General features: G+C 34.0%; 3 protein-coding genes and 1 long non-coding RNA gene across 7 annotated transcripts; 3 read left to right on the forward strand and 1 right to left on the reverse strand.

Moving 5' to 3' along the window:
- Positions 1–4,982: 4,982 nt before the first annotated feature.
- On the forward strand, positions 4,983–8,919 carry LOC129320177 (uncharacterized). 3 transcript variants are annotated; one of them, XR_008595689.1, is made up of 8 exons: positions 4,991–5,668; positions 6,070–6,205; positions 6,782–6,863; positions 7,177–7,352; positions 7,482–7,619; positions 7,698–7,837; positions 8,016–8,350; positions 8,563–8,919. XR_008595689.1 is itself a non-coding variant. In XM_054965434.1 (7 exons), exons 2-7 carry the CDS (start codon positions 6,081–6,083, stop codon positions 8,276–8,278), a joined length of 924 nt encoding a protein of 307 aa, XP_054821409.1. In that variant the 5' UTR covers positions 4,983–5,070; positions 6,070–6,080; the 3' UTR covers positions 8,279–8,739. The 3 variants fall into 3 exon arrangements, 2 of the variants coding, with proteins under 2 accessions (XP_054821409.1, XP_054821408.1); XM_054965434.1 differs by having other exon boundaries at positions 4,983–5,070; positions 8,016–8,739; XM_054965433.1 differs by having other exon boundaries at positions 8,016–8,739.
- A 1,113-nt stretch (positions 8,920–10,032) lies between these two features.
- On the reverse strand, positions 10,033–11,205 carry LOC129320179 (uncharacterized). The gene is made up of 2 exons (XR_008595690.1): positions 10,588–11,205; positions 10,033–10,479 (listed from the first exon to the last, which is right to left on the reverse strand). It is a non-coding gene; the product is annotated as an uncharacterized LOC129320179 (long non-coding RNA).
- A 4,331-nt stretch (positions 11,206–15,536) lies between these two features.
- On the forward strand, positions 15,537–22,055 carry LOC129320180 (uncharacterized). Of its 2 annotated transcripts, XR_008595691.1 has the most exons (8): positions 15,537–16,209; positions 16,634–16,769; positions 17,323–17,404; positions 17,810–17,985; positions 18,115–18,252; positions 18,331–18,470; positions 18,655–18,986; positions 21,917–22,055. XR_008595691.1 is itself a non-coding variant. In XM_054965435.1 (7 exons), exons 1-7 carry the CDS (start codon positions 16,092–16,094, stop codon positions 18,915–18,917), a joined length of 1,053 nt encoding a protein of 350 aa, XP_054821410.1. In that variant the 5' UTR covers positions 15,537–16,091; the 3' UTR covers positions 18,918–19,115. The 2 variants fall into 2 exon arrangements, 1 of the variants encoding a protein (XP_054821410.1); XM_054965435.1 differs by lacking the exon at positions 21,917–22,055 and having other exon boundaries at positions 18,655–19,115.
- Positions 20,079–22,415, forward strand: LOC129320181 (probable histone H2A variant 3). The gene is made up of 2 exons (XM_054965436.1): positions 20,079–20,616; positions 21,917–22,415. Exons 1-2 carry the CDS (start codon positions 20,503–20,505, stop codon positions 22,211–22,213), a joined length of 411 nt encoding a protein of 136 aa, XP_054821411.1. The 5' UTR covers positions 20,079–20,502; the 3' UTR covers positions 22,214–22,415.
- The last annotated feature ends 1,265 nt before the right edge of the window (positions 22,416–23,680 follow it).

Raw genomic sequence — 23,680 nt, forward strand, 5'->3', positions numbered from 1 at the left:
GTCAAGATTTGTTTTTGTTCCCATAGTGTGGAATTGTAGGAACTAAAGGCAAAGGAGGTGTAAAAGGAAGAGGAAGAACATTCAGTTGACGCATGTCACTTTTTTTTAGTCAAACAAAGTCATTAACAGTCAACATTTTTTAAAGTTGACAATGGGTCAAAAAGTACCCTTTTTTAAAACTTCATGGTAAAATTGCTCTAAACAAAAGTTTTAAATATCAGGAACCTCTGGAAAAAAGTTTTGGGGCATTTTTGCCCTTTAACAAAAAAAAATTGATGTTTCAGGTGATAGAAAAATAAAGTTCAAGATAAATGTAATCACTGTAATGTATGTTCTGTTTGCTACAACAAAGATATGGTGAAGGATTATCATTAGATTTAGATCTTTTCCATGCCCTTTCTACCAATATCTCTCTCCACATGTGGTCTTACACTATTGAATTAAATTTAAAAGTATTTAAATGGTCAAATATAGTTGGACATAAAAAGAGATATTGAGGGAGCTAGGGAAGGCACAAACATGATCCAAATCCCTCCACAGTTAATATTCGAATGTGCCTTGAGATACATGTGAGCAATAAAAAAAATAGATAGCATTTGGTTTTTTTTTTATTGCCAAATAATTCAAATACATATGGTAAATAAAAAAAAAACGAAAATAATTAGACAAAAGCAAGCTAGAAGCTAAAAAATAAATTAAAAGATGGAAGACACATGTTTTCTAGTATATGTCTACATCTTAAACTTTTTGCATGGATTGCATTGAAGTTGGTGAATAGAGATTGGATGTCTTTTGCTATCACAAAACTAAAGCCTTCATCCGCAAGATCATTAAAGAAGCAATTGGACCAACATAAGGGAATGAGATCTTGCGAACAACAACCCCTAATGTTAGTAGTAAAACAAACATAATTCAAAGCTATTGTGAACAATCTATTTAGTTTAGATAAGGTTTCATTCATATCCATGGAGCTTTAAGGACCTCCTTTTATCAAGAGAGATAGTAAGCTTTCATAGGCTAAATAAGTTGTAAGGATCAGTTGTACTAGATGCATGCACCTCTCCTTAATTTCAGGTAAAAACATGCTTTGGGAAATAACATGAGTGATGAAATCCGTGTACGCCTCTCTTTAGATAAAGCTTATGTCCGCTATAAATGATGGAATTTCGAGTCTTCCAAATACTATATATTAGAATTATGAACTTCTCAAGCAAATGATTTTCCTTATCCAGAATCAACCCTTTTATGAAATCTTTAAGAGGTTGCAAGCAACTTGAACAATTTAAAGGAGCACTTGTTATTAGAGAATAATTAATGCCTTTAGAGGATGTCATTGATGGGAATTGCTTCATGAAAAAACATCCAAATAAAGGGCAGCAATTTCAAAGGAAGTTTAAGCTTCCAAAAGAGGGACTAGGGAAAATTATCAAGACAATGATTGCTTAAATCATTTATGATTGGTTTATAATCATCCTTAGTATTGTAAGAATAGGAGGCACATCCTTTCTATGACAACCTATCTTGCTTCCCCAACAAAGAGATAGGTGGAAGAAATCTTCCTAAATGTCTATAAAGGATAAATTAGGTAGCATTTAGAATTCAAACACTGTTAGTTCTTAAAGCCTTGGAGAATAAAGAAATGATAACTTTTTGTTGGTGATTAGAGGTTGCATTTGAATTATTTAAAAAAATCAAGGTAAATGAGCGAATACACAAACAAGCAAAGATAGAGCTGACGATTTATTGCTTAAATTGAAGACAGAGGCAATAAGAGAGAAAAAAAGGAGTGGTGGACCACGTTGAGAGAGGATAAGGAGAGAGAAAACCTAACAAATTTTTAAAACTGTTAAATGCTAGCCATTTTTAAACCCACAAGCATTCAAAAGCTTGTTTATATAGCTTTAATTTAAATAATTTGTTCCTTCTAGAATCTCTTTTTATCATTTTTTTTATCCTAGCAAAATTCAGGATTTTATAATGGACTTTTAACATCCCATTTAAAGTTTAGGACTTAGGTCACCCAAACCTTAGTTAGAGTGTTAACCAAACATGCCTCAGGTGGTTTTTTAAAACTCAAGGCCTGTTTGGTATAGTGGAATTGAATGATATGGAGGTGGAATTAGAGTTGAAAATCACATGCTAGTCTGTTTATGATGCCAAATCATAATTCCATGTGGAATCAAATTCTATAAAAATTGGCTAAATTGATTCCCATCATCTAACCCATAGAATTATGAAGAGTTCCTTGGAATTGAGGTTTATGTCATTTTTCTCCTTTATTTTTATCTCCCCCCTCGATAAAAACTCTTCAGCAATGGCAACGGATTTGTAAATCAATATATGTGATTGATGGTGAAAACAACCTCCTTGACTATGGTAATGAAAGATGACGGTGATCTCCTTAATGACAATGATGATAATGAGATGACAATGACCTCCTCAATGATAGAATGCTTTGTCCTCCTCCCTTCCTCGACAGCCATTGCCATCGTCTCCTCTGCTTCACCATCTCTTCTTCACAATTTCTTCTTAGATCTTTAGCTTCATCTTTTTCTTTAGATCTTCAAACTACGGTTTTGATTTCTCTAAATCTTTGATTCCACTTCATCTTCTCTACCATGTTTCAAATATATTTTTCTAACTGTCATTTTTCATATTTGCTTTGTACTGTTAAATATTTTGGTTGTTGTTGCCGGTAGGGGGTGGGGTGGGTGCCTTCGATGGCAGAGGCTGGAGGATGTTCTGCAAATGTATTTTTTCCCCAGAGCAAAGGGTATTTTAGTCCTTTAGCAAAATAATTTTAATTAAAAATTATATAATAATTTCACGAACATACTAAACATGTTTTAAATTCCTATTTTCATTTCTATATCCATTTCTACTACCATTAAAATCACTTTTACTATACCAAATGAGGCATTAGATTGTGGTGCCTTGCTATCTGTTAATTAGTCAATGAAACTAAAAATAAAAACAATTGATACTATTATTAGTGTTAGGTTTAATAAAATGAGTTAGTTCTTTATAATATGACAAATTAAGGTAAAAATCTCTGTTATAAGAGGTGTCTACATCCAGTATCTGATCCTATCTCAAACAGGATTGCTCTAATGGGAGGACAATTGATATTGATCTCTTAAAATCATATTTAAATTATTATAATGGGATAAATGTGGGTAGCATTTAGGATTCAAACATTATTAATTCTCAAATTCATGACAAATAAATTGGGCGATTAAAGGTCACACTTGAATTATTTACAAAAATCAAATTATTTTCAAATTGTATGATCACATGAAAGGGATTATTACAATTTGTTGACATGAAAGTATCAAAAACCATACTTGTTATTAAAACGAACAAAATATTGATTAAAGAGTCAATAGTTAAAATTATGATTGAACCATAATCAAATTGGTTATAAACGAAATAGGAAAAATGATATTAAAATACCTCAAATTATATAAATGATAATCTGATTCTTTAAAATGTTATAATTTCACTGAAGTAACTAAGGACTTATGTATTAAAAAATTTTAAACTGAAAAGGTCATTTTACTTTTATTAATAAGTTGTAATTTCTTATTCAATTCTTACTATTTTTTGAATAAAAGTTATTACATCTTAAACAAAAGTTATGATCGAAGCTTATTATTTTAATAACTTATTTCTATATAACAAAAATTACACCTAACAAGTTGTTATCTTTTATTCAACTTTTGCAATTCGCAAAACAAAAATTGTCATTCTTTAAGTAAAATTTGTGATTGTTACTTGTTAGTTTGAAAAGTTTTTCAACAAAAATTATACTTAACAAATTGTAATTTATTGTTCAACTATTGTAATTTATAAAATAAAATTTATTATTCTTTAAATAAAATTTTTAATTAAAATTTACTATTTTTAATAAGAGTAAAATATTCTTTCACTTTAAAATTTATCGACACAAAAATTTTTAAGAATTTCAATAAAATTATAACATTTAAAAAATTAAACTATTATTTATATAATTTTAAAAAATTTTATTTTCATTTTTTAACAAAATATTTTATTAAATTAAATAAAATATTAATTTAATAATTTATTAATCCAAGTGAGTTGACATGACTTTTCATGGCATGATCAATTTATTATTAGTTTTTTTTTCCTAATTCTGGAATAAAAAAAACAAGGGATAAAAAGTTTCTCCCTCTACGTTTCCCTTCAATTAAACCAAACAGTAGGGCTGCACAAAAGACAGAATGGCACTGGACTTCACCCTAACCCGAAATCCGGTCTCTTTCATGAAAAAGACTAGATTAGGCAACCCGTAGTCCAGTCTTGTCCAGTGATAACCCGAAGATTAACAGGACCGGACTTAGTCCATAGGACTGGGAGACTGGTCCTGTCAGTCCAGTACTCACTTAGCTTTTTTTCCTTCTTTTTATTATATGAGAGGCAATAATCCATTCCAACATAATAAATTCAATTAAGATAGTAAAAACACTTATAATAATAATAAATCCATAATAATTTCTAACAATAAGAAAAAAAAATATTTCTGTTATAGTCTAAATTATTTAAATTTATAATTTTAACAAAAACAGTACTCAACAAAATTCAACAACACTATATTACAATAACAATTTAGAAACAAACTTAATAAATCTTTATACAATCATCTCCTTAGCATCAATTACACTTTAAACATTTGTCAAAAATAAATTAATTATAATTATAATAAAAAAATTAATAGGACTGGATTGTACCAAGTGGTCCGGATGCCTGGTCTCTTGTCCAGTCCAACCCAAAAAAATAGTCTGATCTTTTTAGTCTTTTTGGTCCTGAAGGGTTAGTGACTATATAGACTGAACAAGATTGAGACCATTTCGAGTTGGATTGGACCAGACAGGACTGAAAGACTTTTGCACACAGCCCAACCAAACAGAGATTCCACACCCCCTCCCAAAAAAAAAAAAAAACGCAGGGATTACTAACAACCTCTCTCCCATAACCAAGCACGCCCTTACCTTCCCCCAGCTCCGTCCTCATCTACTGTGTCCTTCCCTCCTCCAACCTGGTCCTGTATTTGTAGGTTTACTTTACAATTGGTTTCTCCTTAGCCTCCATTTCTCTTAGATCTAAATTTCTCAGAGCTTTGATGGAGGGTTAGGACTTAGGATGTGTGGATACATGTATGTCAGTATATTACCCTTTTTTAGTTCCCAGTTTCAGTGAATCGGCTTTCCCCACCTGTGTTCTTAATACCGCCATTTTCTGACTCAATCTTCGTCTGATTGAGACAGCACTTGCGTGTGATTCGCTCACCGAGAGCTCTATATCTCAGTTTTGCTAGTGATCGTTTCTTCTGAATCTTCTTTTGGTTGCGATTACTAATAGTTTACAAAGATTTAGGGTTTATTTGCATCTCATACTCTGGATAATAATAATAATAATAATAATAAGGAAAGAAAGAAAGCGCAGTATATATTGGGAGAAAACAGAATTTTTCATTCTACCTCATTTTACTGATAAACTAAGTTAGAAGTTTCTAGATTATCTCCTTGAATAATGGATAAAAAAAAGGTCGCGGTTCCGCTCGTTTGCCACGGCCATTCCCGTCCTGTAGTGGATCTTTTTTACAGTCCTGTCACGCCCGATGGATTCTTCCTCATCAGTGCAAGCAAGGGTATGGTCTCTTCAGCCATGACCTTATCTTTTTGGCTTCAAAATTCAGTTTTTGAACTTTATTCTTGTTGGCTGCACTTGTTTTGTCAGCAATATGAAATTGGTCTTGATTGTTATTTTTCCTGTGACTAGATGCCTCTGACTCATTTTCTGATCTATTCCGTGTCCGCTCTCAGACTTCACTGGTCAATATTTTGTCGTTTATAATTCCAAAACCGAAAGGCTTTTGTTAATGGATGAGAAGTTAGGATGCTTAATTGAATTGTAGTGCCCAAATTTAAATCCCATTTAGGATATTGGCATTTCTGCACTATTGTATCGAACTTGCCCACATTGTTCATTGTTTTTTGTTTTATAAATATTTTCACCGTGTAATATGTGAGCTTTTCTTGTGGGGTTTAGATTCTAGTCCCATGCTCAGAAATGGAGAGACTGGAGATTGGATTGGAACATTTGAAGGGCACAAAGGTGCCGTATGGAGTTGCTGCTTGGATACAAATGCTTTACGTGCTGCAACTGCCTCTGCTGATTTCTCATCGTATGTAATTGCTTTTTAATTTTTGCGTGCTCATTATGAAGCTCACTGTCCTATGCATCTTTGGTAATGCTAGTCGTCTTGTTAGCCCATGGGGATCACCTGCCTTAACTAGAGTCTTTCATTGAAATTTCTGGGTTCAGCTCGTGTGGGATGCATCTGAATAAGTTTAGTTAATTTTTTCAGCATATACATAACACAAGTGCACTCTGTTGTTGGTTAGTTGTGCATTTTGCTGAATCAATCCATTATTCCTATCAGAGTTATCAGCACCTGTGGTTTTCCTCCTCTATATTTTTATTTTATTTGAAAATTTGAAATTTGAAAATTGATTCCTTTTATGTTTGCTTGTCTTTTTGTAGAATGGGAGCAGTATTTGGCTGAATCAAGCTTTCTCTTTTGATGCCCCACAAATAAAAGTTCTCTTTTATTTCCTTTTGTTTTTAATATTGCCAACAAAATGCAACACACATAGTTCTAGTCTTCGAGCAATAAATGCAGTGAGCCAGGTTGAACCAATGGTAGAAGACGTTCATCAATGTGAGGTTGCTAGATAATGTTATTTGTTTTCATTTGCAGGAAAGTTTGGGATGCATTAACAGGAGATGAATTACACTCGTTTGAGCATAAGCACATTGTTCGTGCATGTGCTTTTTCTGAGGTAGGTTGGATGCTTTACAATTTTATTTACGTCTACTTTCAATATTGGTCTTTATTGGTAATTCGTCATTCTTAAATTTAGAAGTTCTCCTTGCTCCCCTCTTCTTTCTTCCTGCCTTCTTCTATCACACCACTCAATCTTCTTGACCATTAGATGTTCAGTGGCTCCTTTTTGTTTAATACTCTTGAATTTGTTCTGTCCAAAAAGTAAACTCTGCAAATTAATTGACGCCATTAACACTTGTAATCTGTCTGGACCTAGACTACAAATGGATGATTGTTCATGTGCATTAATATTTTATACCTGGGAACAGGATACACACCTTTTACTCACTGGAGGATTAGAGAAAATTCTCCGCATCTATGACTTGAATCGTCCCGATGCACCACCCAGAGAAGTTGAGAAGTCCTCTGGTTCTATCAGAACAGTTACATGGCTCCATAGTGACCAGACAATATTAAGTTCTTGTACCGATATGGGAGGTGTCAGGTATGTTCCTCGGTTAATCATGTGATGTTGAAGCTTCTCTTGGATTTTATTTGTTTCTTGTTTCAATTTCTAAATTTTGATATCAACATTAAATGCTATATTGCACTGATTTTAGTCACCAATTCAAAGGTTATGGGATATAAGAAGTGGTCAAATAGTCCAGACACTTGAGACCAAATCATCTGTGACTAGTACTGAAGTGAGCCGGGATGGTCGTTACATCATAACTGCAGATGGTTCTACTGTTAAATTTTGGGATGCAAATTAGTGAGTTGTAATCCTAGTTGGTCGATTTCTTCGAAATATTTTATATTTTATGTTCAGGACGTTACTCTTGCCTTTCAGCTACGAGTTGGTGAAGAGTTATGATATGCCTTGCACTGTTGAATCAGCCTCATTGGAACCTAAACATGGGAATAAATTCGTTGCTGGGGGAGAAGACATGTGGGTTCGTGTTTTTGACTTCCATACTGGCAATGACATTGGTAAGTTATCAAACATTTGTCACTTCCTAGTATATGGGCTGTTGCTTGCTTGAAGCTTTTGTAGGGTTATTTCACATTTCTGACTTTTGGTTTTTCAATATGCTTAGATGGTTTAATATTTCAGTTTGTTCTGGAATTGTTCTGATTTAGATATAATTATTGCGATGATCTATCTCAGCATGCAACAAAGGCCACCATGGTCCTGTGCACTGTGTGCGTTTCTCTCCTGGGGGTGAATCATATGCCTCAGGATCTGAGGACGGAACCATTAGAATATGGCAAACTGGCCCTTTGACCTATGATGAGTCAGAGTCTATGTCTGCAAATGGATCACTTGCAAAGGTGAAGGTTGACGCAGACGAGGTTTCTTGCAAGATTGAGGGCTTGCATATTGCAGAGGAGGGGAAATCCGAGGAAAAGATAGAGGCGGGGGACGAATAATGATCCTAATAAAGTCGGTCGTTTTGGCTGGCAGGGTTATCATATCATAGACAAGTACCTACTTTTACACAGGTTTGGCAAGCTAAATTTTGTAAATTTTTGTTTACATTGGTCATTTCCTGAATCGAGTGATCTTGTTCCACCCAGTTTGCAATACGCTTGGCCTTTTTCTGCATTTAACTCTTCCATTGGGGCTTATGGCGTATAGGAGATAACCTAGCATTCTAATTGTTAAAAATTAATAACATGGTAATGGCTTGAATCTTCTGATGTGACCAAATCAGGATTTGAGTTGGAGATGCGATATGCAGAATTCTGCAATGACAGTTCAACTTTCATGCTAACCCAGATTTTCTTCCCCGGTTTTGTGGATCGTTTCTTCAATCATCCACCAATCCATATGTAAATTTGTGAATGACAATATCAGTGGTCCAAAACTAAAATCATAGTTCATCACTTCACCTGGTTGTTGTGATCTCCTTGTCTTGATTTTGCTTTTTTGTTTTTTGAGTGAAATTCTTGTCTTGAATTTTACAGCTTAGCATTCCTAGGTCATCATTGTGAATTTGAGATGTTATTTAGTGCTCTAGTCCTTGAGAGCACTATTTTAAATGGCAATTCTCAACTAATATGGTATTTTACCCTGTGCTCAAAGAATTATCTTCATTTCACAACAGATGCCTACCCCATGTTAAACTGGACAAATGCTTTTGTTGATTTTACTGAAAACTTTACTCTCTCCTTGCCACTGCTTTTATTGAGGCTGGCCAAATCCCTAAACACAAGCTATGAGATAGCAATCTCTGTAACAAAAAATAGTTTATAATATACTTCCTCGCTTTCATATATATATATATATATATATAAAGCATTTTTGCACGGATAAAGAAACACAATTAATACACAAAAATATTGGTCATATTGTCAAATTTACCTCTAAAGCTTGATATATATATATATATATATATATTTGAAATTGGCAAAGTAAATTGGGTTATAATAAGAAAAAATAAATAAATGCTGCTCTGAACTTCTAAAATGGAAAAAAAAAATTCTTTAAAAACACATTTTTTGGATATAGCTATCCAACTAGATAGAATCAAGCATTGTTGGGGTTCATATTAAAGTAATTTTATTAATTTTTATTTATTTATACAAATTCAAATCTAAACTTAAACTATCATCATTCCTCCTATTAAAATTAACACTTGCTTATTGATAAAAACAAAACAAAATTTATATTTTCAAAAGTTAAAAGGTAAAAATATTTTAAAATTTTTTTCTTCAAAAGCGTCTAACACTTAAATTTTTTTGAAATAATTTTGTCCCAAGACTTTAAAAGGAGTAATTTTCCCTTGCCATCGTGTATTTAACTTTAATTTTTTAAAGAAGGAATTTTGCCTTGGCATTAGTGTTAACCGTATATTTAACTTTAATTTTTTAAAAAACATATACACGTGGCTCTTCTTCCTCACTCATCTCGTCTCCATCTTCTTCCTTCCTCAAGCAATTGATGGACATTTTTTGGGGCCCCGATCTTCCTCTCGGGTTTAATGACTAGAGAGAGTGATTGTGATGTACTACTGTAAAGAAGAAGACAACGACGAAGGCTACTGGGCAATGGAAAACATTGGAATGATTTTTTGAACCACTACCAACACTTCCAAACGCTGCTCCACAAAAACCAATTATGGAACCCAGAACAATTTCCCATCCAAATTCCATATCCTCTACAATTTAACAGACAAAGTATATTGTTTCTCTCAGTCATAACTTCATTCAATAATGAAGATTAGAATGATACAAAGAAGCACGAATCCAAAAAGGAATGGGTCAACAAAGTACTTTTTTCTCCTATAGCTGCGGTATGCAATAATTTTTCTCGACCAATAGCGGGGAAAAGATCAGAAACACAATCAGCAAGAAAAGTCAAACTCAAAATTCCTCAGAACTTCATTCCAAACAGAAACGCAAGGCAAAGTTGAAAACAACTCTGCAACTTCAACTCACAGACCACAACCCTCTGTCCCATGCTCGCATCTCACCGCGATCCAATTCCATCACATACCCACTTCACCGCTATGATCAAACTCTTCAACAAGACCCTCCGTCGCTTCTGCTCCAATCTCCAGTGGCCACTTCGCCACCGTTCCTCCTCCAAACTCGCCGGTGGCCACTTACGCCGAAGAAGAGGAAAACTCCTAATTGTCACCCAAGGGAACAAGGAGGTAAGTGTTGACAAGTACAGAGTCACAAAGGGAAAATGAATAGGACAATTGAATCAGAAAAATTAAAGTAAGAACGAGCACCGTGAAGAATTGGCATAGTTTAGCGATTCAACTCTCTGTATGGCAACGTGCCACTTAGGGATCTATCGAAGTGGCGTCTTGGTTTTCATACTCTCCATGGTAGGAGAATCTGTAGCGGCGGTAAGGGGGTTTCATGGGCACCCTCATCTGCAGCCGATAGGTGAGGTGGGAGATCGTTCTGTGGCTTCGTTCATTTGGATCAGAGATAACAGGGTATGTGGAATGTGGGAACCAGGTTTTAAGCCTAGAGAAGATTGAAGTAGCATGGATGCAGTGGTGAAGCTGTGCGGCAGGTTGACTACTGTGGCGGAAGATGAGCAGGTAAAGTGCAACCCCTTTGGGCAATCCGGTGGTGGAAGAGCTTAGGGAGAGCTAGGGAGCTGAGATCATCGAAGAGCAAGAAGAGAAAGAAGCAAGAAAGCTTACGTAAACTTTTTTTTTTTTTTAATGTCTCATGATGGCTGCCAGCATGTTAAATAAAGCCAAAGCGACCGTGATCAAAAGTAAAGCCGGTAATTTAAATTAAATTTAATGAGTTAGTCTGAATTCACTCAAAAAATTTAATTTTAAATTCAAAAAAAAAAATTTTTTATTATTCAGACTGTTCAAATAGGTCTGAGAAAATTAGGGCCAAACCCGATTGGGTTCGGTTTGGCTCGAATACCCGAAAAAATAATTTTTTTAAAAAATATATAATATAATAAATATTAATTATTTTTCAAATTTTATATTATTTTATTTTAAAATACCATATATTTGAGTGTATTATTATAGTTATTTTAAAAAAATAAAAATATTTATATTTTTCCATTTTTATTATTTTTAATCAAATAAAATATCTCATAATAATAATTAAAATATATTTTAATATTAATTTTTATATTTTAAGACTCAATTAAAAAAAATTGAGTCATATAAATATTTTCTTGTCCAAAAAATTATATTTTATATTTTTTATAAAATAAGATAATTAATTTTAAATTAAAAATAATTTTAAAAATAAAATTTGGACATGTACAAATTTTTGGCTCTACTACTAAATAAATATAATAAATAAAATAATATTTTTAAATAATTATTAGATTATTATCCACGCCAGACTTAGTTAAAAATTAAGAATGAATTAAAGTAAATATTTTTTATATATAGGACTTAAACAATGTAAAATATTTAAAGAAAAAAATTCAAAAAATAGTATTTTTCCCATAATTAAATAATTTTGTTTTATATAATATAATGACGACTATTTTTTTCATATTCTTAAAAATAAAAAGTATAGTTTATTCCAATAGTTATTAAAAATTTTGAACTAATCAGGACAATAATTTTAAATTAATGGTTTAACCGTAGTTGAATTGAGATTAACTTGATTATAATTAAAATAATATGATTTAATTAAAATATATAAATATTTTTATATAACTATGATAAGGGCAATATTTAAATAAATAAGACATTAATTTACAAGTAAAGGAAATATTCATGAATAAATTGCACATAATACAATAAAATAGTAACAAAGCTACTTAAATACTTAACTATAAAGTTAATAAGTTATTATTTTTTTATTCCTTTCAAGTTAAAATAATATGTTATGCTTAATAAAATTATTTAAAAATTAAAATTGATTAAAAATAAAAAAAATATTTTAAAAAAGTTTTCAGGTATTTGGGCCGGCCTGAATAAGCCCAAAAGCGTTAGGGTCGGGTTTGGCTATATGAGTTTTTTAAAAAAAGTAAGATTCTTTAAGCCCGATCCAAATAAGTCCGGCCCGAATTGAGCCCGACTCGCCTGAATTACCGACTCTAAACAAAAGGCTACCGTAGCAACATTACTTTTTGAGGTAACATTATTTTTTAAAAAAAAAAAAAATGTCAAGCACCTTTAAAAAAAAAGTCAATGCATTTTTTTTGTGGTTAAAATGGAAAGGATAATTACCATAAAGTACAATTTTGTGGGAAAACGCTCCAAGTTCTACACCATTATTCAAGTCACTTGACATTTTCTCTTAAACGAGTAATAGTGTGCTGAGGAAAAGTAAAATGTTTCCAAAATCTAGCTTTTTTTTTTGTCAATTAGATCTTGCATACAAATTGAACAGTACACGAGTTCAACAACTGAACTCTTGAATTAGAAAAAAATAATTTTTTTTAAAGTTTTTAGCAATTAAGCTTTTTAAATTACTATTTAATCTTTAAACTTTTACTTGACATGATTCAATTCATATACATATTTTTTATTTAGAACAACTCAATTTTTATAATTTTTTTACCTAGAACAACTCAATGCCTATAATTTTATAATTTAATAAATTATAAGGGTTGAGTTATTCTACACCAAAATTAATGGATTAAATTAATAATTTATAAAAAGTTAATGTTTTTCCTTTTTTTTTTTGGAAAAGTTAACATGGCAGACACTATGACATGACACAGCAGATCACTTCTTGTTGTTTGAACAATGGATAAGGGAGCATGCGGCTACCAAGCCTTAAGAACCAGCATGTATACTTGTGCAGCCCAAGAACGACGAGGCAACATGTGCTCCAAATCTTGTCTTCAGACATGAAAAGACAAACTTGCTCCAATATTGCTGCACAATAAAGACTGGTTCTTGAAGACAACAGTAGTGATTTATAAGATTTTGAAACTTAGGTACTGTTTGGTATAAAGGACTGGAGGGGTGGGATTGAAATCAAAATTGATCAATACCAGCTTTTTATATTTGGTATGAGGTATCAGGAAACTTAATTCTAATTCCAAATTTGTCTACATGGGATTGTCCAATACTACCATCCTTTGATATGAGGAAATCAATCATATGATTGATTATTTTGTGACCAAATTGCTCTTCCCATCTTTCCTCCCTTGTCTCTCTCCCCGACCCTCCAACCATCACCGTTTATGCAGCTAAGCTTCTCATACCACGGCCTCCTCCCTTTGTCGGTGCCGTCATTCCTAAAGCAACATCCTTCCCCTTCCCTTTATCTTCCTCCAATTGGTTCAAGCTTGAGTTTCTATTGATAGGTTCAAGTAATTCGATTTTGCCTATCCTGTTCATCTTCCTCCCACCATCATTGACAGTGAATCATGAGTTCTCCCTCCCTTGCAATTTTAAACAACTAGTCACATGTTCAAATATGTGTATTTTTCATTCTGCCTCCTTTTTGATATTTTTTAGGTTCAAACATTAAAAGGAGATTGAGTTTTGTTAGCAAGATGAGGATCTGTGTTTAAGTTCAAATTTGTGTATTTTTCATCTCTATTGCAAGTTGATCTTGTTGCTATTTCTACTACACTAGTTTGAGTTTGAATCTACTTGCCTTCACATGTTTTCACATCCAATTAGAGATTGAGGTGGACTCAAGTTTGAGATAAGGTTCAAGATGAAGCTCACCGGATTGGAGGTTGAGACTATTTTTTGGCTACTGATAAGGGTCATCATGGTCTTTTGATAGCTGTTGATGGATTATAAAATAAAATTATGGCAAGTATTCTATCTAAATATTACTTCATATTAAACATACTTTTAAAGCTTCAATCCCAATTTCAATCTCATTATCAATCCTAATCCTGATCTTTTAAAATTCACACCTTCATACTAAACAAGGCCTTATGATTGTGAATAGTCCTCTAATTAACCTTTGGTGTGAAAATGTAATGGTTGTGATGAAATGTATAAGATTTAGAACTTGCTAATGATAGCAATACATAAATATTAAAAGCAAAAATAGAACAAAAGACTGGGCTTGATAAATATTTTTTTTATAAGTAGAAGAAATAGATTTTACATCATAGAAGTTATTTGACATGAGATATCAAGGGCAAATGGTAGATCTCTTTTTTTTTTCAACAGACAGTATTAAAAATAAAGGGTTCGATGATATTAATGCATTTTTTATTGCTTACAAATATTCTTTCATTAGAGGCAATTTTATTTAATACATTGTTGGGTGTTAAATGTGGGCACATTTCTTAGGTGGGATTCGAATTTGCCACACTGTGAAAGACTAACTCTTTTCACTAGACTCAACTTTATTAGTATCATATTTTTTTTATTACTTACAAGTATCTTCATATTAGAAATAGCTATATTCAGGGGCATAATCAATCATTAAATACGGGCACCTTTTTTAATGGGGATTTGAACTTTGTTCGTTACACTGTGAGAAATAAGCCCTTTTTGCTAGATGCAACATCCATGTTTCTACTGGCATTACATTAACACATTAACAATTCACGAAATGGATGTTAAGTTGGTTAAGCAATTCAAGGATACAATATAAGGAAAATTTCAATGAGGATCCCTTGATCCAACTTAATTTCAATTAAAACTTTTAAAATTTGATTGAAATGACCTTATTATCTTTGATGAAATAATGCGCATAAATAGCTTATATAGAAAAATTATCAACTAATGTATGAAAAATAAACAACTGACATAGCTAGAATTCACAACCCTCGTTAATAATGTAACACAATCATGAATTTGCAACTCTTATTTCACATATGTTAGTTGTTTATTTTCTATACATTAATTGTTTGTTCTCCCACATGAGTTGTTCATCCTCCTAGTTTCACGTTTTCATATTCATAATGGTGTTATATTATCAATGAAAATTGTAAATTTTACTTATGTTAATTGTTTATTTTTAATATATTAGTTATTAATTTTCTTATACAAGCTATTTATACATCTAGCTTCACTGGAGATAATAAAATAATTTCAGCTAGCTCTTTAATTTCACTCAAGTCTCTTACATGTGTAGTTAAATTTTGGAATTTTAAGGAGTTTGTTTAAAATTAATCTTGCCTGAGGGTTATGATGTATGCACAAGACATCTCCATTATATTATATATTCACTTGCTCTGCTCGTACGACATCGTACGATTCCTTGCCATTGGGGTCCGACCCCCGACTAGAAATCACCGTATAAAAGAGCACATCCCAAACCATCACTTCCTCGCGCCTAGCCCTTGCCTTTACCTGCTCTGTTCCCATCTTCTCTGTTCCCTTCTCCATCTTCGTTTTTCATTTGTAGTTTTTCTTTACGTTTGGTTTCTTCTTAGTCTCCATCTCCCTTAGATCTCAATTTCTCAGAGCTTTTTTAGAGGGTTAGGAGGTGTGGATTCATGTATATTATCCTTTTTCGGTTCCCAGTTTCAGTGAATCAGCGTTTCCCACCTGTGTTTTTAATACCGCCATTTCTTCTTAATCTTCGCATGATTGAGATCGCACTTTCGTTTTAATCCCTCACCGAGGGCTTTATTTCTCATTTTTGCTAGTGACTATTTCTTCTGAATCTTCTTTTGGTTGCGATTTCTAATAGTTCTCATATATTTAGGGTTTATTTGCAACTCACACTTCGGATAAGAAAAAAAAAATCACAATAAGGAAAGAAAGAAAGAACAGTATATATAGGGAGGAGAAAAAAGAATCTTCTCATTGTTAGCTTATTTTACACATAAACTAGGCTTGAATTTACTGGATTATCTTCTTCAAGAATGGATAAGAAAAAGGTGGCGGTTCCGCTTGTTTGCCACGGCCATTCCCGTCCTGTAGTGGATCTCTTTTACAGTCCTGTTACGCCCGATGGATTCTTCCTCATCAGTGCAAGCAAGGGTATGATGTCTTCAGCCCTGGCCTTATCTTTTTGGCTTCGAAATTCAGTTTTTGAACTTATGCTTGTCGGCTGCACTTGTTTTGCCTGCAATGGAAAGGCGAAACTGGTTTTGACTGTTATTTTCCCTTTGATTGTGCATAATTTGATGCATCTGACTCATTTTCTGTTTTATTCCGTGGCCTCACTCAGACTTCAACGGGTCAATATTTTATCGCTTATAATTCCGAAACTGAAAAGCTGATGTTAGTGGATCAGTAATTAGGATGCTTTCTTGAGTTGCTGATACTCAAATTAAAACCCGCATAGGGTGTTGGCATTTCAGCACTAATGTATCGAAGTTGCAACATTGTTCATTGATTTTTTTTTTTTCCTTGAAAAATATTTCCACTAAGGTGACAATTGAGCTTTTCTTGTGGTGTTTAGATTCTAGTCCTATGCTTAGAAATGGTGAGACTGGAGACTGGATTGGAACATTTGAAGGGCACAAAGGTGCGGTATGGAGTTGCTGCTTGGATACAAATGCTTTACGTGCTGCAACTGCCTCTGCTGACTTTTCATCGTATGTAATTGCTTCATCAATTTTTGCTTGCTCAGTACGAAGCTCACTGTCCTATGCATTTTTGGTAACGCGAATTGTCTTGTTAGTTCATTGGGATTAGATCATCTGCCTTAACTAGATTCTTTCATTGATATTAATGGATTCAGCTCGTGTGGAATGCATCTGAAAAGGTTTAGTTAATTTTTTCAGCATATGATGATATCACTAGTGCGCCCTGTTGTTGGCTAGTTGTCCACTGTGCTGAATCAATCCATCATCTTATCAGAGTTGTTAGCATCTCAAGTTTTCCTTGCCTAATTTTTTTCAATTTCAAAATTTTAAAGTTGAAAACTGGTTTCTTTATATTTGCTTGTCTTTTAGTAGAATGGGAGCAGTATTTGGCTGAATCAAGTTTTCTCTTTTGATGCCCCACAAAAAAAATTCTCTTTTCCTTTTGTTTTTAACACTCTTAGTTCTAGGCTTTGAGCTATAAATGCAGTGAGCCGTGTTACCAATGGTAGAAGATGTTCATCAATCTGAGGTTGCTGGATCATGTTTTTGTTCTCCTGTGCAGGAAAGTTTGGGATGCATTAACAGGAGATGAATTACACTCGTTTGAACACAAGCACATTGTTCGTGCATGTGCTTTTTCTGAGGTAGATTGGATTCTTTATAATGATTTTTTGGGTGAAATCATTACTATTATAGTTGCTGATTTTTCTTTGTCTATGATGACTGTTGGTTGTTTCTGTGGATGGAAAAATGATATGCAAGTTACAATGGTTCAGAAGCTCAAGGTCTTTATTAGGAATTCTTAATGCTTAATTTTAGAAGTTCTCCCTTGCTCCCCTCTTTCTTTTCCTGACTTCTCCCTACACACCATTGGCCTTCTTGACAATAGATGTTTAGTGGTTACTTTTTGTTTAATACTCTTGAATTTGTTCTATCTGAAAAGTAGACTCTGGAAATTAATTGATGCCATCAACAGTTGTTATCTGTTGGGACCTAGACTACAAATGCTTCGTTGTTCACTTGCATTACTATTTTATACCTGGGAGCAGGATACACATCTTTTACTCACTGGGGGAGTAGAGAAAATTCTCCGAATCTATGACTTGAATCGTCCTGATGCATCACCGAGAGAAGTTGATAAGTCCCCTGGTTCGATCAGAACTGTTACATGGCTTCATAGTGACCAGACAATATTAAGTTCTTGTACTGATATGGGAGGTGTCAGGTATGTGCCTCAGTTAATCATGTGATGTTGAAGCTTCTCTTGGATTTTATTTGTTTCTTGTTGCAATTTCTAAATTTTGATTTCAACATTAAATGCTATATTGCACTGATTTTAGTCAACAATTCAAAGGTTATGGGATATAAGAAGTGGCCAAATAGTCCAGACACTTGAGACCAAGTCATCTGTGACCAGTGCTGAAGTGAGTCAGGATGGGCGCTACATCGTAACTGCAGATGGTTCTACTGTTAAATTTTGGGACGCGAATTAGTAAGTATTAAGCCAAACTAGTCAATTTGGTCAAAGTATTCTTTATCTCATGTTTAGGATGTTACTGTTGTCTTTCAGCTATGGCTTGGTTAAGAGTTATGATATGCCTTGCACCATTGAATCAGCTTCTTTGGAACCTAAGTATGGTAATAAATTTGTTGCTGGGGGAGAAGACATGTGGGTTCGTGTTTTTGATTTCCATACTGGCCATGAGATTGGTAAGTAATGAACTATTTTTCACTACCTAATATGCAGGCTGATGCTTGCGGTGCTTGAACCTTTTGTCTATTTCACATTTCTGACTTGTGTTTTCCAATATGCTTAGATGGATTGATATTTCAGTTTATTCTATAACTGATGTGATTTATGTATAATTATTTTGACAATCTATCTCGATGACAGCATGCAACAAGGGCCACCATGGTCCTGTTCACTGCCTCCGTTTCTCTCCTGGGGGAGAATCATATGCCTCAGGATCTGAGGATGGAACCATCAGAATATGGCAAACTGGGCCTTTGACCTTTGATGGGTCGGACTCTATATCAGCAAATGGATCAGTTGCGAAGGTGAAGGTTAATGCAGACGAGGTTTCACGCAAGATTGAGGGTTTTCATATTGCAGATGAGGAGAAATCCAAAGAAAAGGAACAGGCGGTGGAGGAATAGCGATCCTGGTAAGGATGGTCGTTTGGAACGGCAGGGTTATCATGCCATAGACAAGTACCTACATAACAGGTTTCGTGAGCTAAATTTTGTAAATTTTTGTTTACTTTGGTCATTTAATGAATCAAGCGACCTTTTTCTATCCAGTTTGTACTTTGTAATATGCTTGGTGTTTATTTAGATGAACCCTTCTTTTTTGGCTTTTCGGTGTGGGGGGGGGGTGTTGTGGCGTAGTAACCTAGTAAAAATTAATAACATGATAGTGCTTGAGTCATTTAATGCGGCCAAATCAGTATTTCTGAGTCGGAGATGCGATATGCAGAATTCTGCAGATACAGTTCAACTTTCATGCTCGAATCCAGTTTTTTTCGCCCTTTGTTGATTGTTTGTTCTATCATCCGCAAATCTATGTTTAAATTTGTGAATGACAAGATAACATCATTTTTCCCCCAAGTCAAGTCAGTTCACCCAGCTGTTTTGATCTTGTCTCGATTTTCTTTTGATTCCTTCTTTCTTTTTTGAAGTGAAATCCTTGTCTCGAATTTTACAGCATTGGCATTCCTTAAGGTGCAAGTTCTCAGCTAATATGATATTTTACCCTTTGCTTAAAAATCTATCTTCACTTCACGACAGATGCTTTTCCCCTCTTTCTTGGTAAAACTATAACTGATGCTTTTGTTGATTTTCACTGGAAACTCTAGTTTGGGTCTCCGTCCTGCCATTACTGAGGCTTGATAGGCCTTGAGTTATAATGGTATTGATGAAAAAAAGAAAAATATTCATAAAATCTAGGTGGCCAGGAGGCAGGAGCAGATCGACTTAATTTTAAATTAGAATTATATTTCACATGCGTGACTCTCACTCTTTTGTTATCTCTTTTTGATTTATCGCCTAACTAATTACTTTATTATGTATAAGTCGGGGATTTATAAATTATATTATTAAAGTTTTATCACAAATTTTTCATTTCACTTTCTATTAAATTTTGATCAGAAAAAATATATTATTGAAATATGTATATTTAATATTTAATGATAAAATTGAGATTTAAATTTTGGAACATAACTTTGGGCCCCCAAAAAAAGAATTTTGAAACCTAACAATATGCTTCATTAAATTTAGACTAAATTGATAGCATTAAATTTTAGTTAATTTTTTATACTAATGTTTTTAAAATGAAAAAAATATATATTGCAACGTAAACGTTAAACTGAGTCAAACATTCATATATATAAGTCAATATTATTTTAGATATTGCCTAAAGAAAAAAGTTTAACTTGATGTTTCTTGGCGTGCAAACTGTGAAGTGAAGCGGGGGCTAAAATGGTTGGGGTAAAAATTGAAAAAACAGTGAAAACTGAAAAGGAGAGCTTCGTGTGTGATATGCACAAAGTAAAAGGGTCAATGAAGAGGGGCTCTATAAATTGGGTTTTTCTTCTCATGCCAAATCCTTCCCGTACGTTCTTCAACTGAGCTCCAAACTTGAAAGTTGAGACTCGAGACCAGCGGCTGCAGTCTCTCTCTCTCTCTCTCTCTCTCTCTCTAAAATCGGACTTCTCTCTAGCCCTTTTTCTTTTGGCGGGACAAGATGTCGGGGAAGGGCGCGAAGGGTTTGATCACCGGCAAGACCTCGGCCGCCGCTGCCAACAAAGACAAGGACAAGAAGAAGCCCACTTCTCGCTCTTCTCGTGCCGGACTTCAGGTCGCTCTCTTTTTTGTTTAGATCTCTGTCTCTTTGCTATTCCTTTCTCTATTTTGACTTCCTTGAGTTGATGTGTTCTGTTATGTGTCTGCAATCTGCACATTTTCCCTCACGGGAAAATATGAGACTTATTTATTCTGAAAATTTATGGGTCCTGCTCGTATGTTTGCGTTATTCCGTGAGAGTGCCGCTAAATTCTGGCACGGCAAAAAAATAGGCTAGCCTTTTTTTTTTTTTAAATCTAGTTCTTGCGTACAATTTGAACAGGGCACTAGTTCGACAAGTGAACTCTTGAACTTGAAGGGTGATTTTTCATAAACAGTTGCTATTAGCTATAGCGTACATTTGAAATGTTTTATTTGTATGCTTATTTAGGTTAATCCATCAACTGTTATGCAGCTTAGACATATGAGTTATACATTCTGTTTCTTATTTCCCTAACTTTTTATCGTTTGTGAGTGTGCATTCTTAGGAAAGCATAACATTGCAAGACTCATCTAACTTAGATTCACGAGTTGTTTACATTGTTTACCTTTCTCCTTTTTTTTTAATGCCTGCGTTCGTTTGTTCTTAGGATTAGGAAAGTTCCCAGGAAAATATATATATATATATATATCTTAGGAAATTTAGCTTGACAGTGATATGAAACAGAACGTTTTTGTTGTTTGCTTGTGACGTTAACCATAACTAGATAGTTGGCTCTTTTGCATTTCATATTATTGAAGGCCCCGGTCTGTGAAGCTCATTCGGTTTGGTCATTTCTTGCTAGCTGATGGCAGCAAGTTGCCGTGAATATTGACTATTGATAATTTTCTGCGACCCTTTATGTTGCCTCCCTTTTGACTAACTGAGTGTGTATACAAAGGACTATTCTCCATTTGTAAGTTCTGATTAGTTGAATTTTTATGGGCCATTACCTAGACGAACGAACCCCACCATTCTTATTAGGTAGTAAGTAGTTGATTTAGATAGTTTATTGAAATTTATAACCTCATCAAAAGTTTTCAATTCTTTCTGATAGCTTTGCTTTATATAATGCCAACTCTCCACATTTTGATGGAGTGTATGTTTTTATTGTAATGGTATTCTTTCCTGAAGGCGTACTGGCTAATGCAACTTCAGTGCTACTGTGCTTAATAAACCGTATAAAGGGATTAGAGAAGGGCGTGTATTTCTGTGATGAGTGAAGAACCTTTAAACCAATAGAGCTCCTTTCATTAGTGTTGATTGAGTCAAGTTTTTTAACTGAATTGGATCAGTTTTCTTATGATACTTCTATGCTATTGCATATGATCTGCAGTTCCCAGTTGGCCGGATTCATCGGCTGTTGAAGTCCAGAACCACAGCACATGGTAGAGTGGGAGCAACAGCTGCTGTCTACTCTGCCGCTATTTTGGAATATCTAACTGCTGAAGTATTGGAGTTGGCGGGGAATGCAAGCAAGGATCTCAAGGTTAAACGTATAACTCCCAGGCATTTACAGCTAGCAATCCGGGGTGATGAAGAGCTCGATACCCTGATAAAAGGAACCATTGCTGGGGGAGGTGTGATTCCTCATATCCACAAATCTCTGATCAACAAATCTTCCAAGGAGTAGGTTACTAATAGATAATAGATGCGTGATGGAATTATTTTTTGTCTTGTACTAGTTGTGACTTTGTTGGATGTTACTGAATCAGCAGCAGAGCCATGCAATTTGTGATCAGATTCTGTCATGGATAAATTGACCTCATGGCTCTCAACTATGTTAGCTGAGGATAATGTTATTTCCCTCTTGTATTTATGAATTTTCAACTGCATGTTAACAGTGCACTGGCTTGAGCGAGAAATTAGTCATTAGATATCGTGTATTGTAATTGAATTCCCGTGTCATTAAGGGGAAACGTCTTGCTAGTGGACTCCTCGGAGACAAGATGTTACGGGTGAACAGGCCAACAATAAGTCAATTACCTGAAGAGGTTGAAAATGGATTATTTTATTCTCAATGGGATAATTTTTTTGAAACTATAGTTCGTTTGGTCAGGCATGATTTTGTTGAGAATGGTCAAACACCACAAGTTCTAAAACGACAAGTAAGAATTTTTAGTTTTAAAACCAAGCAACATTTTTTTTTTGGGCTAAATCATGTTTAAACCCAAAAGGCCAAAACTATGTCTGAGAAAGGGGCAACGTTCTTGTGGTCAAGCTCAATTTTGGCTAACATTCTGTTTGGATTTGAGTTAGCCAAAATTAGATTTGAGTAAAATTATTTTTGCCAACTTAATTATAGGTAAAATTGGCCGATAGGGGAGCATCTTGCAAGGAAGAACGTGATTGGACTCAATGATATCTAAGAGTATATATACATAAGGGAATATGACATCATATTATAATTCAAAAAATTAAAGCATTAAGTTTATATATCTTTTACATTTATTTATCTTTTTTCTTATTTAACTTTATCCGAAATTAAATTTTTTCCTATACTAAGTCAACTCATACTTGACCTCCCAATAATATATATCTATATATAGTCTAAAATTATCATTTTGATGCAAAACTTATTATCACTTACAATAGAAGGAAGACACGTTGGAGGAATGAGGGCAAGCAAACAGATATGATGTTAGAAGTGGGGTTGAAGAAATCCAACTCCATCACTGTGAAAATTGTTGCAGGAAATAATGGTGCAGTATCAGTATCACTTTAGCATAGTTAGAATGTGCAAAAAATGTTGCCATATTTCCGTTATTTACTCGTTATCTTTTTTAAAATTTTAATTCATAAATATTACGCTAGAGATAGATAAGCTTCCAAGGCACTCTCAAGTTTGGGTGTATATTCCCCTTCCGAGTGAGGAGATTCTCCTAGGGCTAGCTTGCGAGATCATTGAGTTGAGATTCTTGCTCCGTAATTTCATTACTTTCTCAGAAAATTCTGTGGACAATAGTCACTAGTCACAACAGAACAAGACATGCCCTCTTCATATTTTAAAAAATGCAAAATATCTCCAGTGCCATTTCATTCGATGGAGCTCGAGGCCTCTCATTCCTAGACACGTTCCCAAACTTGACGAACCAGAGAG

Source organism: Prosopis cineraria, unplaced genomic scaffold (assembly GCF_029017545.1).
Source record: "Prosopis cineraria cultivar Desert tree isolate PC_DT_omini unplaced genomic scaffold, ASM2901754v1 PC9, whole genome shotgun sequence".
In the NCBI taxonomy this organism is placed as follows: Eukaryota; Viridiplantae; Streptophyta; class Magnoliopsida; order Fabales; family Fabaceae; genus Prosopis; species Prosopis cineraria.

Coding starts and splice junctions, on each gene's coding strand:
- LOC129320180 (XM_054965435.1), top strand. CDS start 16,092: ATGGATAAGAAAAAGGTGGCGGTTCCGCTTGTTTGCCACGGCCATTCC. Junction 16,210..16,633: donor CCTCATCAGTGCAAGCAAGG/GTATGATGTCTT, acceptor TGTGGTGTTTAG/ATTCTAGTCCTATGCTTAGA. Junction 18,471..18,654: donor CCATACTGGCCATGAGATTG/GTAAGTAATGAA, acceptor TCTCGATGACAG/CATGCAACAAGGGCCACCAT.
- LOC129320181 (XM_054965436.1), top strand. CDS start 20,503: ATGTCGGGGAAGGGCGCGAAGGGTTTGATCACCGGCAAGACCTCGGCC. Junction 20,617..21,916: donor CTTCTCGTGCCGGACTTCAG/GTCGCTCTCTTT, acceptor TATGATCTGCAG/TTCCCAGTTGGCCGGATTCA.
- LOC129320177 (XM_054965433.1), top strand. CDS start 5,551: ATGGATAAAAAAAAGGTCGCGGTTCCGCTCGTTTGCCACGGCCATTCC. Junction 7,353..7,481: donor ACCGATATGGGAGGTGTCAG/GTATGTTCCTCG, acceptor ACCAATTCAAAG/GTTATGGGATATAAGAAGTG. Junction 7,620..7,697: donor AAATTTTGGGATGCAAATTA/GTGAGTTGTAAT, acceptor CTTGCCTTTCAG/CTACGAGTTGGTGAAGAGTT.